The following is a 16,039-nucleotide window of genomic DNA, read 5'->3' on the forward strand; positions in this document are numbered from 1 at the left end:
TCTTTTTTGGAAGAAGTACAGCCAGAGTGCTCCTTGGAGGCCAAGATGGCTAAACTTCGTCTCTCATACTTTGGACATATTATCAGGAGGGAACAGTCACTAGAGAAGGATGTCATGCTGGGTAAGATGGAGGGTCAGAGAAAGAGAGGAAGACCCCCAACCAAATGGATCAGCCAGGTGGCATCATTGATGGTGTCAAGAGTGGCAGCAGTAGTGAGGTTGGCCCAGGATCAGACATTGTTTCATTCTGCTGTGCATGGGGTCACTATGAGTCGGTTCAAACTCGATGGTACCTGACAACAACAACAGTGTGGCACAGACAACAAGGTTGGTTTGAACTGCAAAGTCAGTGGTACAAACCTACCAGTCACTCCTTGGAAAGCCTACACAGGGTCAATATCAGTCAGAACTGACTCAATGACACTTAACAATAACAACATTATAGAAATAATTTTTCTCTCAGCTATAAAGTATAAATGTATATAGAAAGCAACACTAATTTAAGTGACTGTAAAACAAGAAACAGACAATATAATACATTTCTATTGTATAATCAATACAAGACTTTAAAAGATCGAAAGAGGATTCAATATGGCAGTTTAGGCAGTTATACTATCTAGCGTTTCTACAACAAAGACTCAAGAAACCAAGTGAAATTGATACGGATTACAATTTTGGAAGTCAGAACTTGGAAGAAAATGATAGGGAAGATCCAATATTGAGGAAGAGACTGAAGGAAAACAGATAACAAGGAGTCATATGGAGTAGTAAGCTGCCAACTAGCACAATATGGCCATTTTGAATTATTGCAAGCAGCTTTCCAATGGGAGCAGGAACCAAACAGCCCACTCAACTTGCCCAGGATCGCACCCACACCCACATCAGTGATCAGCAGCCAGAGGGTATGACCTTCCCTTTACCTTACACTACCTGACAGAGATCACAAGGGCAGTCCCCTCACCACCGCCCACATGGTGGTCAGTGACCCTCCTCCCCATTGCCAGTGCTATGTTGCTTTTTTTAATTTTCAAATATCTTTAGTTTTATTCTTAAATATTTCCTCTTCCTCACTTTTTGCTTTTCTTTTCTTTTTCTTTCTTCCCATACTCACCACTCCTGCAGAGTGGAAGCTCAGCTTCCTGCCCCTTTTGGGATTCGCAGCACCCAGGCACACATCTCCTCCACCAATGGTGCATGGCGGTGAGAAACAAGCACTGTGAGCCTCTCACAGCCATGCTTGAAGACGAGTACATTTGCCAAGACTGTGCTTTATTTATGTTTCTCCACTCTTTAGTCATTCTCAGTTCTTCCCTCCTCTTTTTGTTCCTCTTTTTTCTTTTCATTATTTCTTCCTTCCTACCCTTTTGATTAATTTTTGTTTCTGTTCCCATAAGTCAGATGTCCGTCACCCCTTGCTTCCACAGTCAGCAGCACTCACCCACATCCTCCTTGTGTTGGCTGCAGCTAGCTCATGTACCAATGCTCTAATGTTAATTTCTCTCTTCTTTTCTTTTTCTTGGGCCTTTCTTCTTAGTTCTTCCCATGCCCTGATTTTTTTTTTTTTTTCATTTCATTTCTTCCTCTCCATCTCCTACCACCACTACCATCCCACACTTACTGTTTGATACTGTGGAGTAGGGGTCTGCCCCCAGTCTACTCTAAGTTCAGTATCACTTGCAAGGACCCTCCACATTGGCAGTGCACAGTCCTACCAAGTGAGCACTGCATTCTGGCTGCAGCTGTGATTGGAGGCTGGGGTTTGTACAGATAATGGACTGCTTTTGTTTTCTTCTTTCCTTTCCTTTTTTTTTTACTTCTGTGTCTATGCCCACCTGTCCCCCATTTGTACTTTCTAATTTCTCCCAATATTCTTAATTTTTCCTCAAGGGATTACTTGAATAAATGAAAAACAGAATTAGTGAAATTGAGGATAAATCTCTTAATATATATAAACCATTAGAGGAACAAGCAATAAAAAGAACATTTTTTTTTTTTTTTTTTAATGAAGAAAGTCTAAGAACTATGTGGGACACAAGCAAGAATAAAAATTTATAGACTTTCCAAATAGAGAAAGAGGGAAGAAAAAAAAAGGACAGGAGCTCTGGTAGCGTAGTGGTTACGAATCGGGCTGCGAACCTTAAGGTCAGCGGTTCGAAACTACCAGCTGCTCCGCGGGAGAAAGATGAGGCTTTCTACTCCCGTAAAGATTTACAGCCTCGGAAACCCTGTACAGGGTCGCTATGGGTCGGAACCGACTCGACAGCACTTAACAACAACAACAACAAGAACATTGTTAAAAATTTCTTTAATACCATGAGCCCTGGTGTAGCACTGCAGGATAAGCACAGGACTGCTAACTGTGCTAACTGCAAGGTAGACAGTTCAAACCCACCAGCTACTCTTGGAACCCTATACAATGTTGCTATGAGTCAGAACCAACTTGGTAGCACTTAACAACAACAATATCATGAAAATAGAGAAGACATGCATTAAATAAGTTCAATGAAATCCAAATACAATAGACCTCAATGAAAGTTACAAAAGCGTATCATAGTCAAACTTTCCAAATGGATTTCCCAAACTAGCATACCGAAAGCAGCAGAGGACAAAAGTCACCTACAAAGGAGAAACAATTTTTTGGCAGTAACTATGGAGACAAAAAGGCAATAGGATGACACATATAAAATCTTGGGGCAAATAACCAACCACGAATTGTCCCTCAAATACAATGATGAAATTAGGACAATTCCAGATACATAGGGAGTTTCTCAAAAACAGACCACCTTACAAGAAATACTAATGGTGATTTTGGACAGAGAACAAAAATGGCAGAAAACAATTTAACATTAAGACTCACAAAAATAACACTGGAAAATCAGCATAGATATGTTGTTGTTAAGAGTCATTGAGTTGGTTCAGATTCTTTTAGTTGTTGTTGCTAGGTACAACCAAGTCAATACTGACTCATAGTGACCCTATGAACAAAACACTGCCCAGTCCTGCACCAACCTCACAATAGTTGCTACATCTGAGCCCATTGCTGCTGCCACTGTGCCAGTCCAACTCATTGGGGTCTTCCTCTTCTTCCCGGACCCTCCATTTTACCAAACATGATATCCTTCTCCAGTGACTGGTCACTCTTGACAATATGTCCAAAGTATGAGAGTCAAAGTCTGGCCATCCTGGCTTCCAGGAAGCATTCTGGTTGTACTACAAGCTTTTTAAGAGCCCAGTCACTACTCACCAAAGTAGGATGTAGAACACAGTCTTTGTGGACTATGTTATGGCAGTTGGTATTGGTGCCCCCCCAGACTATGGTCCTGAGCCCTTATACTCAGTGATTGATTCCCTCAAGGTTTGGTTATGGCTAAGAAATATTCAGTACTATGTCCTTGGTAAGGAGCTCTGGTAGCATAGTGGTTACAAATTAGGCTGCGAACCGCAAGGTCAGCAGTTCAAAACTACCAGCTGTTCTGCAAGAGAAAGATGAGGCTTTCTGCTCCCATAAAGATCTACAGCCTCAGAAACCCTGTACAGGGTCTCTATGAGTTGGAATTGACTCCATAACACACCACCACCACCAGCACCACCACCACGTCCTTGGTATGCTCTATTATATTCATGAATATATTTGCAGCATATATAGGCACATTTGTAGAGCTACCCTCTGTCAAATATATTATATACATATATACAAGGTTGGTTTGAACTGCAATATTGGTGGTTCAAACACAGCAGTCGCTCCTCACAAACACTATGCAGGGTTGCTATGAGTTTCAACAGACTCCATGAGACTTAAGAACAACAATATAGATAGATAGATAGATAGATAGATAGATAGATAGATAGATAGATAGAGTGCAGCTATTGGTCTTTTCCCATCCAGAGCACAGAAGACGGAAAAAAATCAAAGATGCAGTAGAACTATTCGTCCACAGGACTAATGTGCCATGTGAACCTCACACTCCACTGTCTTGAGACCAGAAGAACTAGATGGTGCCCAGCTATCACTGATAGCAGCTTTTAGTGCAATCACAAAAGGAGACCCTATATAAAGTGAAAGAAATGTGGAACCAAACTCTAAATAAATAAATAAAAAAGTTAAACTTACTGATGAGATAGGGCTGGTGGAACCCCATATACTACGAACCTTATACACCCTTCAAGTCTGGAACCTAAGTAATCCTTGTGGCTCAACTTTCAGCCAAAAGGTGAAAGATGACCCCAGGCAGGTACATGTTCCTTAGAACAAGAAATCATTCAAGATCAAAAGGATAGTATTTGCCCAAGAATAAAGGTCAGAATCAGGAAGGGATAAGAAAGAGGGGCAAATGAAAATGGGAAATACAGGAATGCAGTGGTTAATATACTTTCATTAAGTCATTCTGCAACTCTTTGTCAGACATAAAACTTTTGTTTCTTCATTGCATAGGAGAATCTCACAATGCTAGATGTCTATGATTTCTTCCGCTATAAATACCCAGAGTATGTATGACTCTTCTGTGGCACTGAACACGTTCAGCTTGAACTAGACTGTGTGACTTCCTTGATGTTTGATAGCTTCTGTCTTTGTCCTCTTTATTCACTGCCTCAGATAATCCTCTCCCCTTGCCAAATACCAAAAAAAGATCATATGTATAAAAAACAATCCATTACAATTTGCGAAACGAATGAGTGAGTGAATGAGTGAATCAGGTAATCATTTGTCCTGAACCATACTTTTGATCTCATGAAAAACTCTAAATTGGAGGGAGCTTTTTGTCTTCTTTGCTACTATAATCTAATTGGTATAAACCAATAAAACCCACTGCAGTCAAGTCAATTCTGACTCATAACAGCCATGCAGGTCAGAGTTCAATTGCTCCCAGTGGTTTTCTGAAGCTGTAAGTTGATAGAGAAGCAAGCTGCCTCGTCTATCTCCAGCAAAGTGGCTGATGAGTTTGAATAAAAACATTTTGGTTAGCAGTCCAGCACTTAATCCAATGCACCACCAGGGCTCCTATAAATTATATGTTGTTGTGGTTTGTTGTTAAGTGCAGTTGAGTGGGTTTCAACTCATAGCAACCCTATATAAGGTTTCTGAAGAGCAACTTGTGGGTTTGAACCACCCCCCCTTGCAGTTAGCTTATCCTACAGCACCATACCTGTACTTCATAAAGTATATGGTTTTAACCTTTTATATTCATATTTATTTAAATAAAACTATATCAATTGTATAGTTTTACTTAAACGAATATGAATCAGGTAATGTCCAAGACAATCAAACTGAATAGCTAATACAGATGTTTAAGTGTAATAGTTCAAAGAAATGTGATCTATTCAAAACACATCCAAATTTCTTAGGTATATAGAAAACTGAATATAAAATGTCAGTAATTTATACTTAATTTTTATTCTTCATTTCAACAGGTTTACTCTTAAATAATAACATACAAGGGTGATTTTTGCATTAAGATTCTTCTTAATTCACCAAAATAAAATTAGCTATTATTGCCTTAAAAAATTCAGTATAAAAAATTGAAACTTTAAACTCTGATTTTTTATTTAATTTGTGGCACTGTAGGATAATCACTCAACCACAAGATTAGTTTGAACTGCAAGATTGGTGGTTCAAACTCCCAGCTACTCCTTGGAAACCCTATACAGGGTTGCATTGGGTTAGAATCGACTCAATGGTACTTAACAACAACAGCAACAAGTCTAAAATACATTATTTTTTAAAAATAATAGAAAAAAATTATACTTAAGTAAGGAGCTCTGGTAGCATAGTGGTTACGAATCAGGCTGCCAACCTCAAGATCGGCAGTTCGAAACCACCGGCTGTTCCACGGGAGAAAGATGAAGCTTTCTGCTCCCGTAAAGATTTGCAGTCTCGGAAACCCTGTACGGGATCTCTATGAGTCGGAACCGACTCCACAGTACTTAACAACAACAACATCATACAATAGGAAGATAGTGGGGGGTGTCAGTTTTTACCATTTGTTATTGTTAAGTATCTTGGAGTTAGTTCAGACTCATAGCAACTCTGCATAGGGTTCTGAGGCTATAAATCTTTATGGGAGCAGAAAGCCTCATCTTTTTCCCACAGGGAAGCTGATGGGCTTAAACCACCTACCTTGTGGTACACAGCCCAGTGCTTATCTTAGAAAGCCACTGCGCTTCCTTTTACTTTTAATGATTGTGAAACTATCTGTGACCTAATAATATTCGAGGAGTCCTGGTGTGGCACCATAGGATAAGCACTCGACCTCAAGGTTGATTTGAACCTCAAGGTCGGTAGTTCAAACTCACCGGGTGTTCCTTGGAAAGCCTATACGGGGTTTCTATAACTAGGAATTGACTTGAGAGCACTTGACAACCACAACAGTATCAACAATAATAATATTGGAAAGTTTCCTTTCAAGTCATCATCCCCTTCCTCTGATTTTGTGCATCATCTAAAATGTGCCATGTATATGGAGAGACACACATAAAATTTATTTTTTTTAATCTACTCCATTTGCTAGGAATTATTTCCACACACACTGTTTTACCTCATGCCTTTATCAGCTATTTTCCAGTTGCAGGAACCATTGTAAGTATGTATTTCTCAAAGTTATTAGAATTATGGATATTTTTTTTTTTTTTTTTAGTTTTTATTGTGAAGTTTACATGGGAGAACATCAGCTTTACATTATCCTATCATAATTTGTTTCATTGCAATGATTACAATCCCCTCCATGAATCATCAAATAAACAAAGGGTACACCACACAAGCCCACCCCACCCCCCACAGGTCACCAGCACACAGCCCCTCTCCCTCCCTGAGTTCAGTGTCTCCAGCCTCTCCATCTGTCCACATCATTGTCTCTGTCTCCATCCCTGGCTTCACTGCCTCTCTGGGTAGTATCCTGCTCTCCATTCTTCTCACTTGATGGTCCCAGGGACCTCATCACTCTCCTACTTTTGCCAAAAATCATCTACCTCTATATTTCCTACCCTTACAGTCAGTCCTGATGGCAATTATTCACTATTGTACCACAAGAGTCTTATGCCCATTTCCTTGCGCCAGTGCAGTCCCAACAGAATGGAAATTATTCATTGGTGATTCTACCTTCCCCCGCCCCATCTAGAACTACGCTCCCTCTTGAAAGCTTGTAAGTCAGTCACTTCTTGTCTTTAAAGCTCCCCCCCCCCCGCATTTTGGGTAGCCAATGTCTATATTGCCCATCCCTGTCAACCCTGTGTACCAAGGAGCTGGGAGTGATCCTCACTATAAACATTTGTTCCCTTTTTTGAGCTACTACATCCATAAGTATATGTAAAGTTCATCAAATTGTAGCAGGGTACTCTTTTTTCCCCCCTCTTCTTACTTCTTCCAGTCGACAAGAACTATGGATATAATTTTGCTTGACTTCTATAATCCTTCAGAGGCTATGAAACTTCATTTCAACAAATATTAACTAAATTCAATCAAATACAATCTTGAAAATGCATCAGTTGTGTATGTGTGTTAGAAAGGGCTCTGTATAGTAGGGTGCTTCTGGCTATTACTATATGAATATTGAAGTGTTTTTTTTCCAGATGCTCAAATATTTTGCCAAAATGTGCTAATACAAAATCACTTAGAGAATATGAGGTAGCTGAGAGATTAATAAAACCTCCAACTTCACAGGCTTCCACAAATAATGAGATGAAAACAACAGATAATTTCCAGCCTTCAAATATTTCAGTACTTCACTGTGTTTGTCTCTATGACATATTTACCCCATACGCAAGATTTGCTAAAGGAGTTGTAATGGCCTTCTGGGACAGGAAGAATAAGGTTTCTGTAGAAAATGTTAAACTAATTTTGATGGTGATGCAAAGTTAAGGAAGGGCTGTTAAGGGATGGCTTGCTGCCACAGGGTGGGGTTTTGTTTTGGTATCCTTTAGAGCCTGCAGGTGTTTGGCACCAGTTAAAATCAGGGCCAGCTGCAATATTTCAGTTCTGATATTTTCCTCCCAATAATTCTCAGAAGTGATTCTTCAGGGTGACGTCTTACACCTGATGTATTCAACGTGTGTGGTACAAATGTGAGGACTCTGTTAAGTAACACTTTTTGTGACACCCTTTGCCCTCTAGTCTCTACCCACAGGTCTTGGCATCAAGGACAAAGAAAAACATCAAATGAATAACAAGCCTGAGTTATTCATATACATATTTTTTAATTGAGCAACTTTTTCAAAGATGCTGATGGACGAGACTCTTCAAGCAGACACTTTTTAGTATGTTTAAATACTGAATACTGAAAACAAGATGATGATTCTCTTTTGATTCTCCTGGTAGATAAGGATATTTTAAAACTCTCTCTCTGGTGAGATTCATACCTGTTTTCCCAGGAATTTGAATAGTTTCTACTAAAAGCTGTTTTTTCTTTTAAGTTTGTTTGGGTTGGAAAAGCCCAAACCACAATGTATTTCATGCACATGTTCCCAAGGGTATGTTAAATAGGACCATACTGAGGTCATCTAGTAAGTTTTTGAAACTTTTTAAGAATTCCTTTAATGTACTGCACAATCTTGACCTGATTAAAAGAACATATTTTAAGAAAGCACTTAGAAAAATGAGGCACTATTCAAATCGATAAGGAGCTCTGGTAGCGTAGTGGTTACGAATCGGGCTGCGAACCGTAAGCTCAGCGGTTCGAAACTACCAGCCGCTCCGCGGGAGAAAGATGAGGCTTTCTACTCCCGTAAAGATTTACACCCTCGGAAACCCTGTACAGGGTCGCTATGGGTCGGACCCGACTCGATGGCACTTAACAACAACAACAACAACAATTCAAATCGATAAGCAGATAATCTATATTAAACCTCTGTGACACATAGAGTTTTCCATAGACAATATGTTATAGAGGGAGGAAAACAACAAAACTACCACTTTAAGAGCTTTGGATCAAAGTTTCTCAGACTATCAATAAATACAGACCCAAAGCTCCCATAGTATTCTTGATTGACTTAGCATGGATGTCTGTAGGATCATTTTCACTGTGCAAAGGCACTTAATCAGAGGATAAAATGTAGACAACCTTCCATCTATCCAAGAAAAAATAATCATCTGTTGTTTCCAATGAATCAAAAAATCAAATTTTCTTGGTATATGAGACTGATTGAAATGAGTCCAATTAGAAATAGATTCTACTGAAAAGCAACTTATTCTTTTTGTCTACCAAGTTCAAACCGCAGATGTAAATGGTCCATTTTATAAGTAGGCCCACAGAAAGTTCTCTCCTGTTCTTTGATACTTCTAATGCTCTTTTTTTTCTATTTCTTTTTTGGTTAGACATAACCCTTTCACTTCATCTAAGTCCCACTTCCTGCGCCATTTTCCAGGTCTTGTACTTCATCCAAACCCATTTTGAGTTGAGCTAGCAGATGTGCTGGTACAGTGAGCTCGCCACAGGAGCCAGAGGTGTGTTCCCACATCTGCACAGAAGTGGCAGGTTCCATGTACCTGGGGCCAAAAGCTCTGCATGTCATCAGAGAGAAAACAAGGGAGAACATCTTAGACGGAAATCTTGCTTATGAGAAACTTTCAGAAAAAATAAAAGCCTTTCAACAATCAGAAATGATGGATGGTTGAGAACTTTTTGGCACAGATTCTGCAGATGCATTTCATACAAAGATAATGGTGGTGGCTGTGTGCCGTGGAGTCAGTTCCGACTCATAGCGACCCTGCACAAGGTTTCCGAGGCTGTAAATCTTTACGGGAGCAGAACGCCTCATCTTTCTCCCGCGAAGCAGCTGGTAGTTTTGAACTGCTGACCTTGTGGCTTGCAGCCCGATTCATAACCACTACGTTAGAGCTTAATTTGAAGCTAATGAACCTCATCTTGAAGCTACTCTGAACTACGCAACAAGACTTTGCCTCTTTCCAATAAACAAAAGTAATTAAAAGAATGTCTTTGCTTACGAAGATATGTTTTTGTTTTTTTTTTAAGTGCCTCCGATTCAGTTCCGACTCATAGCGACCCTGTATAGGGTTTCTGAGGAGCAACTGGTTAGCTTGAACCGCTGTCCTTGCGGTTCAAAAATCGATTTTGCATTCCAGAGCATTATCCCATAGTGTCATACCATCATAACCACAGCCACTATCATGTACTGAGTGTCTACCATCTGACAGTCCCTTTGCCTGTGCCCTTGATATTCATTATCTCCCTTAACATTTAAACCAATATAGAAGATGAAGTCCTAGTTCACCACTAGAAAATTAAGAAAGCCAAGGCCTAGAAAGTGTATGAACTGCCTAGGAATTTTGACTGCATGGTTTTAGCCACTAGTTGTAGCAATTCTGCTGAGATTACCAAGGGCTTTTCCTCCAGCTCTATTCACAGAGATTGCCACCCCACTCATGGTTGTACAGAAACTACTTTGTTATGAAAGAAACCAATACTTTGTAGAGTTAGCCAATTCATTCATTCATTAATTCACTCATCAACAAATACGAATTGTGTACCTGCTATGTAAGTTGATACGCAGTTCCTTTTCAGAAAGACAATATGAATCACTAAGTGTGTATGAAATCACTAGCACCTGGTACATTGTTGTTACTGTTAAGTGTGCTCAAGTCAGTGACTCTATATAGGGTTTTAGAGGAGCGACTGGTGGATTTGAAATGCTGACCTTGCAGCTCAAACTGACCTCGTGATCCAGTGCATTATCATGCAGCGCCACACCAGGACTCCATAGTAAGTACAATATATAAGGTTTTTAGGATAAATGTATGATCTTTTAAAGAAGTCATTTGTTAGATATTATTGTAAAGCGTTGCTGAAATAACCTATTGTCCACCAATTTTTTTAAAAAACAACTCTGAAGTTTCCATATTCTATATAACATGCAAAATTCAACATTTTATTGAATTCTTTTTAAAAGGGACAACAACTCTAAGTGTAGAGGAAGGAAGGTATCCTAGCCTCTTACAAAGAGTAATATTGCCACACTCATCTTTGTCAATTCTAAAAATGTAATAGCAGTACTTTACTCTCTAGTCTTTCTAGACATTCAAATAAATTTTATGCATATATTTTGCTAATAAATTCGGAGACCAAAATTAGATGTAAATGTGAACCTGTTCCCTCATGTGACTGAGATTCGATTGCCAGCATTACCACAGTTCAATTACTTTTTGATGTTAGAACTGTAACAATTAGAAGCTACTTTGGGGGGAGTAAGAAGGCAATTTTCAGAGACATCCTATTAGGGTATAAGGAAATCCGGTACCCTGGCTCAGCTAATATCAATTCTCTCCATTGATAAAGTGGGCTGAGTGCTAAAAATATAACACAGACCAATAATAGAAATTTCTATTCTCAGATTTGAAAGAGATGAAAATGAAATGCAAAGATTAAATTAATTTAATTGAACTAAAAGGAAAAAGACACTGTCTTGGTGTGGTGCTGTAGGATAAACACTACTATCCACAAAGCTGACAGTTCAAACCTACCAGCTGTTCCTTGGAAATTCAGTACAGAGTTGCTATGAGTAAGATAACAATGACAACAACAAAAAGAAAAACTGAGCATGAAAAACCTAATTATCCTATATTCACTCTGAGCAAGCCATTATAGTAAAGAGTTTTAAGGTCCTGTGTGGAACCTTGGATCCTTCCTCAGTATAGCATTAGAATATGATCATAACATTGAAATACTTTGTAAAATAATGTACTTTGCATCTGTGCCTTTATCCCTGGTTTAAACAACAACAACAAAAGACAATCACAGAAAAAATGATGGGATATATCCAGAGAAATATCTTCAGAGAAATGTGCCCTCACATTGAGATTGACAGGAAGTCCTAGACACGCCAGTAGCATGTTCAAGTATGGAAATCTGAAGAGAGGAAAGTAATAATAAAATCCAACCATTCCTCTAGAACACCTTGAAACCAAAGCTTGGCCTCAAAGTTATGAAGTGAGAGAATTGGCCTGGGTCTGCAATCAGTGTATGCTTAAAATGTACATGGCTACTTCATCACGAGGAATCATCAGGTCTCAAACCATTGACATTGTGGCTCAACCCACATCAAGTGGTCCCCATTCCTGCAAATTATTTATTGACCATTGGTGTCTTATGGACAAAGCCTTGTCCTACTCAGCATCTTGGATGAAAGTAACACACACACACAAACTGCTAACTTTACTTTTTTTTCCTCGACGAAATATTGGAAACATTTCAATTCTCTTTTTAAACAGATACTCATGAAAAATAAAATCACCAAAATTAAAGAGATCAGTTTTCCACAGTTCCTCTCCCTCAAAGCGGTACATTGCATTTTCAATAATTCATTTCAGAGAAAAATGAAACTAATCCAAAACAATAACAATAATTTTGAAATGTTGAAAACTAACAAGATGCATGAATAATCTTCGAGAAACCTTCACATAAAAATTGAGTCCCTCAATCTTATAGGTCTAATAAGTTTAATACATAAAACTGAGAAATGGCAAATTGCTTATAGTGATCTTAACTGAAGTAGTAAAATCAAAACATCATTTTGGCATTCTCCAAAAGAATCATTTGAACATTCTACAAGGAATATTTTTCAGGTGGCCCGTCTTCCTGGGCCCCAAGGAGGAATCTGTTAAGCAATGAATAGCATGAATCTCTATTTAGATGTACTTTATTTTTCACAGATGGTGCATAACTAATCAAATCATAGAAAAACCTCTTTATCTGCAAAATTAACTACAAATTGTTTTCTATATTTTAACACAGCCATGTGATCAGATGTTGACTATAACTGTGAAGTTTCTTATAAGGTATTTCTACAAAGAACACCTGACCCCAATCTTTCATTTTTTCAAAAACACAAATGCCCTACCCTCTGACAGTTCCTGTAGTGGTAGAAGATGAAAGGTTATATAATATAGACAGCCAGTTCTAAATTCTGATTTGTTATTTCAGGCTCATAAACAGCTTTTACGTAAGTTACAATCATGTTACTTGACTTAAGCTTAAAACCAATGGCTAATGTGCATTTATATAAATCAATCTGGACAGAAAAGAGATGCAAATTCCTATATTGTTAACCATCATGTACCAAAAGCATCAAAAAACCAAACCTGGGGTTCTGCAAACACACTCTTCATGTTGTTGATTGGGCCATATGGGATCCCACTGCCTTCAAAGAGATTCAACCACTTGCTGGTCATTTCTTCTGCAAACCTACAAACAAACAAATTCAAAGCTTGGTTGCTAACCAAAAAGTTGGAGGTTTGAACCCACCAGTTACTCCATGAGAGAAATATACAGCAGCCTGTTTGCATAAGATTTATAGCAGTAGAAACCCTAAAGAGCAGTTCTACTCTGTCCTACAAGATTGCTATGAGTCAGAATCAACTCAACAGCAATGGAGTATTTTATACTAAGAAGAGGAGCTACTAGGTCTGGTTCTTTCAAATCAATTCACCATTAGAGAAGCAATTCCTTCTATTTTTATCCTTATATAAGAGGGAGCTTCAAAATGTTCATGGAAAAAGTCCATTATCTTTCAGTTCCATTTTTCCATGAACTCTTTTGAAGCCACCTTGTACTGTTTTACAGTTAATGCCCTGAAGAAGAGAAACTGTGGGAAATGTCACTGAATTTCAAAGTCAGGGTTGAGTACTTTGCAAATATAATAAGAAGAACGTCGTAATTTTGACCATGATATGCCAGCCACCGTGCAAAACGTGTATTAAATACAATATATCAGGTTATTGTAGATTCTGATACACTAAATTATTCCTCAAAAATTTTTTTAAAGTATACAAACTAATGTAGCTGTTTTAAAAGAAAGCTATGTCTTTTACCTCCATTATATTTAAAGTTCATTGAAATTGAAGCATAAACATGGGCGTAAAAATAAACAGAACTACTTATTTAATTTTACTGTGATTACTAATCACAATTCAAGACATACAATCATGGCAATCTCAGTTTAGCCAACAAAATTCAAATTCATCCAAGTTCTTAAGCTTTGTTTTAATCAGTTGTGGAGATGGTTTCGTTTGTGTATTTATTTATTTGTTGTTTTTGTTAAGTGCCTTTGAGTTGGCTCCAATTCATAACGATCCTGTACAGGGTTTTCAAGGAGTGGTGGATAGGCTTGAACTGCCGACCATGTGATTAACAGTTCAGTGCTTATCCTATAACGCCATACCAGGACCCACAAAATTAGGGATTATCATTGAAAATTGGACTTTATTGACTTAAAAATTAATTTCTTTTTTCTTTCTATTAAACCTAAGAAAAAGGGAGTTAATTAATTAGTAAGATTTTCTATTTCTTATCTCTTAAGCAAGATCTTGCATCTCCAAGATGATAGTAATAGTTTCTAACATGTGGAGGATTTTCAGTTATTAGCAGTAAACACTTTAGTTAACTAATCATCTTGAGTAACCAAAGATATTTGAAAAATAGATTAGCAGGCAAAATACTTCACTAATATGGAAGGACTGGTAGAATAGAATGCACATATACAGGAAATTAAATTATAGAAATGTTCTTCATAGTTTTCACACAAAAAAAGAAAAAACATTATTATTACTTTGAGTATGTTTCTCAGATTACTAATGGATAAAACTGAATTAAAGGGATGAAAGGAAGAGGTTTGGATTAATGTACTCTAAAGATAAACTATTATATAATGATATTCAATCACATACAACTTTTACATAAGGATCTGATAAAATTGTTTAATCCTATCACTAGAAATGTAATTAACCCAATTCCCCTATCATTCATTCATCATTCATTCATTCATTCATCATTCATTCATTCATTCATTCATTCATTCATAGATTCATTCTATAGCCTAGATACCAGGCTGTGTTGTTTTTGGGCTGTAATAAAAGTGTGTTATTGAAAAGTCTTTATAATACTTTCCATTTTCTCCAACATAATGGTAAAGACTTTTCAATAACACACTTTTATTACAGCCCAATAATACTAACTATCCCCACTTCCTAAACAATAAAATATTTCACTTCTAAATTTGGGGGAAATTTTCTTCATGGAAACATTATGATGCAAATCTAAAGGTCTTGCTTCTAGTCAATTCTTCACATTCTTTTCAATGACTGTTAAAGCCATCTCCTGGCCAAGCCTTCCTAAACTATACAGAGGTGTAGATTACTAGCAGGATATATGACGAAAGAATAAAAAGAGAAACTTTGAACCTGGAGTCTTTTCAACCATGCTGTAATTTATTTAAGTTTTCAAAAAATGGAGTGTTATAATGGTTACTTTGATACATTTTCAAGACAAGTGAGTTTATCACCACTGGACTCACCCAAATGACCTGAAAGATCTGCACAGAAAATGAATGTCAACATCCAAACAAGTCCAACAGAAAACTCGGGGGAATAGCGGAAGTTTTAGTATTTATATAAGCCTTTCACCACAGGGCAAAAGAGAGGGATTTATTTCATGTTATGGAAAACAATGGATGAACTTTGGAAATGAGACTGGGAAGTGGGCGGGGAGAAAGGGGGAGAAGCCGTGTCTGGAGCTGCAGTGGTGACCAGTGTTTGTGTATTTGCGTGGGTGTGGGTGTGGAAAGTGTTCATCAATGCCATCACTCCATCAGCCAGAGACGGAACATCGCTGCATTCTACCGCTCCCCAAGGACATAGCCATCATTTTCTTCTGAAAATCTCTCTCTTGATCTAAATCTGATGTGGAATCCTTTATCTATGCAAAAAAAAAAAGCTCTAAGTGCATGTTTTTAGTAACCACAAAAATTCTGCTAAAAAGAATGGAAAGAGCTGATCTAAATCAAGGCAATAGAATCCTAAAGACTAGACAAGAAGGGGTCCTAGATCCAGTTTAGGGAGCCTCAAAGCAACAGTCTCTGCTGGGAAGTTATTTGGAGCTTCATAAACAATTCAGACTTCATTTACTAAATCAATTGTTGTTGTTGTTAAGTGCTGTCGAGTCAGTTCTGACCCATAGCGACCCTGTATAGGGTTTCTGAGGATGTAGTCCTTGTAGGCCAACCCATTAACCACAGTGCCACATAAAGACTCCACTAAATC

General features: G+C 38.0%; 1 protein-coding gene across 1 annotated transcript in view; it reads right to left on the reverse strand.

Moving 5' to 3' along the window:
• Nucleotides 1–16,039, reverse strand: part of LOC102820687 (succinate--hydroxymethylglutarate CoA-transferase-like) — a 1,213,992-nt gene that overhangs the window by 651,267 nt on the left and 546,686 nt on the right. Inside the window, 1 exon segment of the mRNA XM_006832262.1 lies at nt 13,085–13,187. Within this exon segment, the coding sequence (XP_006832325.1) occupies nt 13,085–13,187 (103 nt within the window).

This window comes from Chrysochloris asiatica, unplaced genomic scaffold (assembly GCF_000296735.1).
Source record: "Chrysochloris asiatica unplaced genomic scaffold, ChrAsi1.0 scaffold00006, whole genome shotgun sequence".
Classification (NCBI taxonomy): domain Eukaryota; kingdom Metazoa; phylum Chordata; class Mammalia; order Afrosoricida; family Chrysochloridae; genus Chrysochloris; species Chrysochloris asiatica.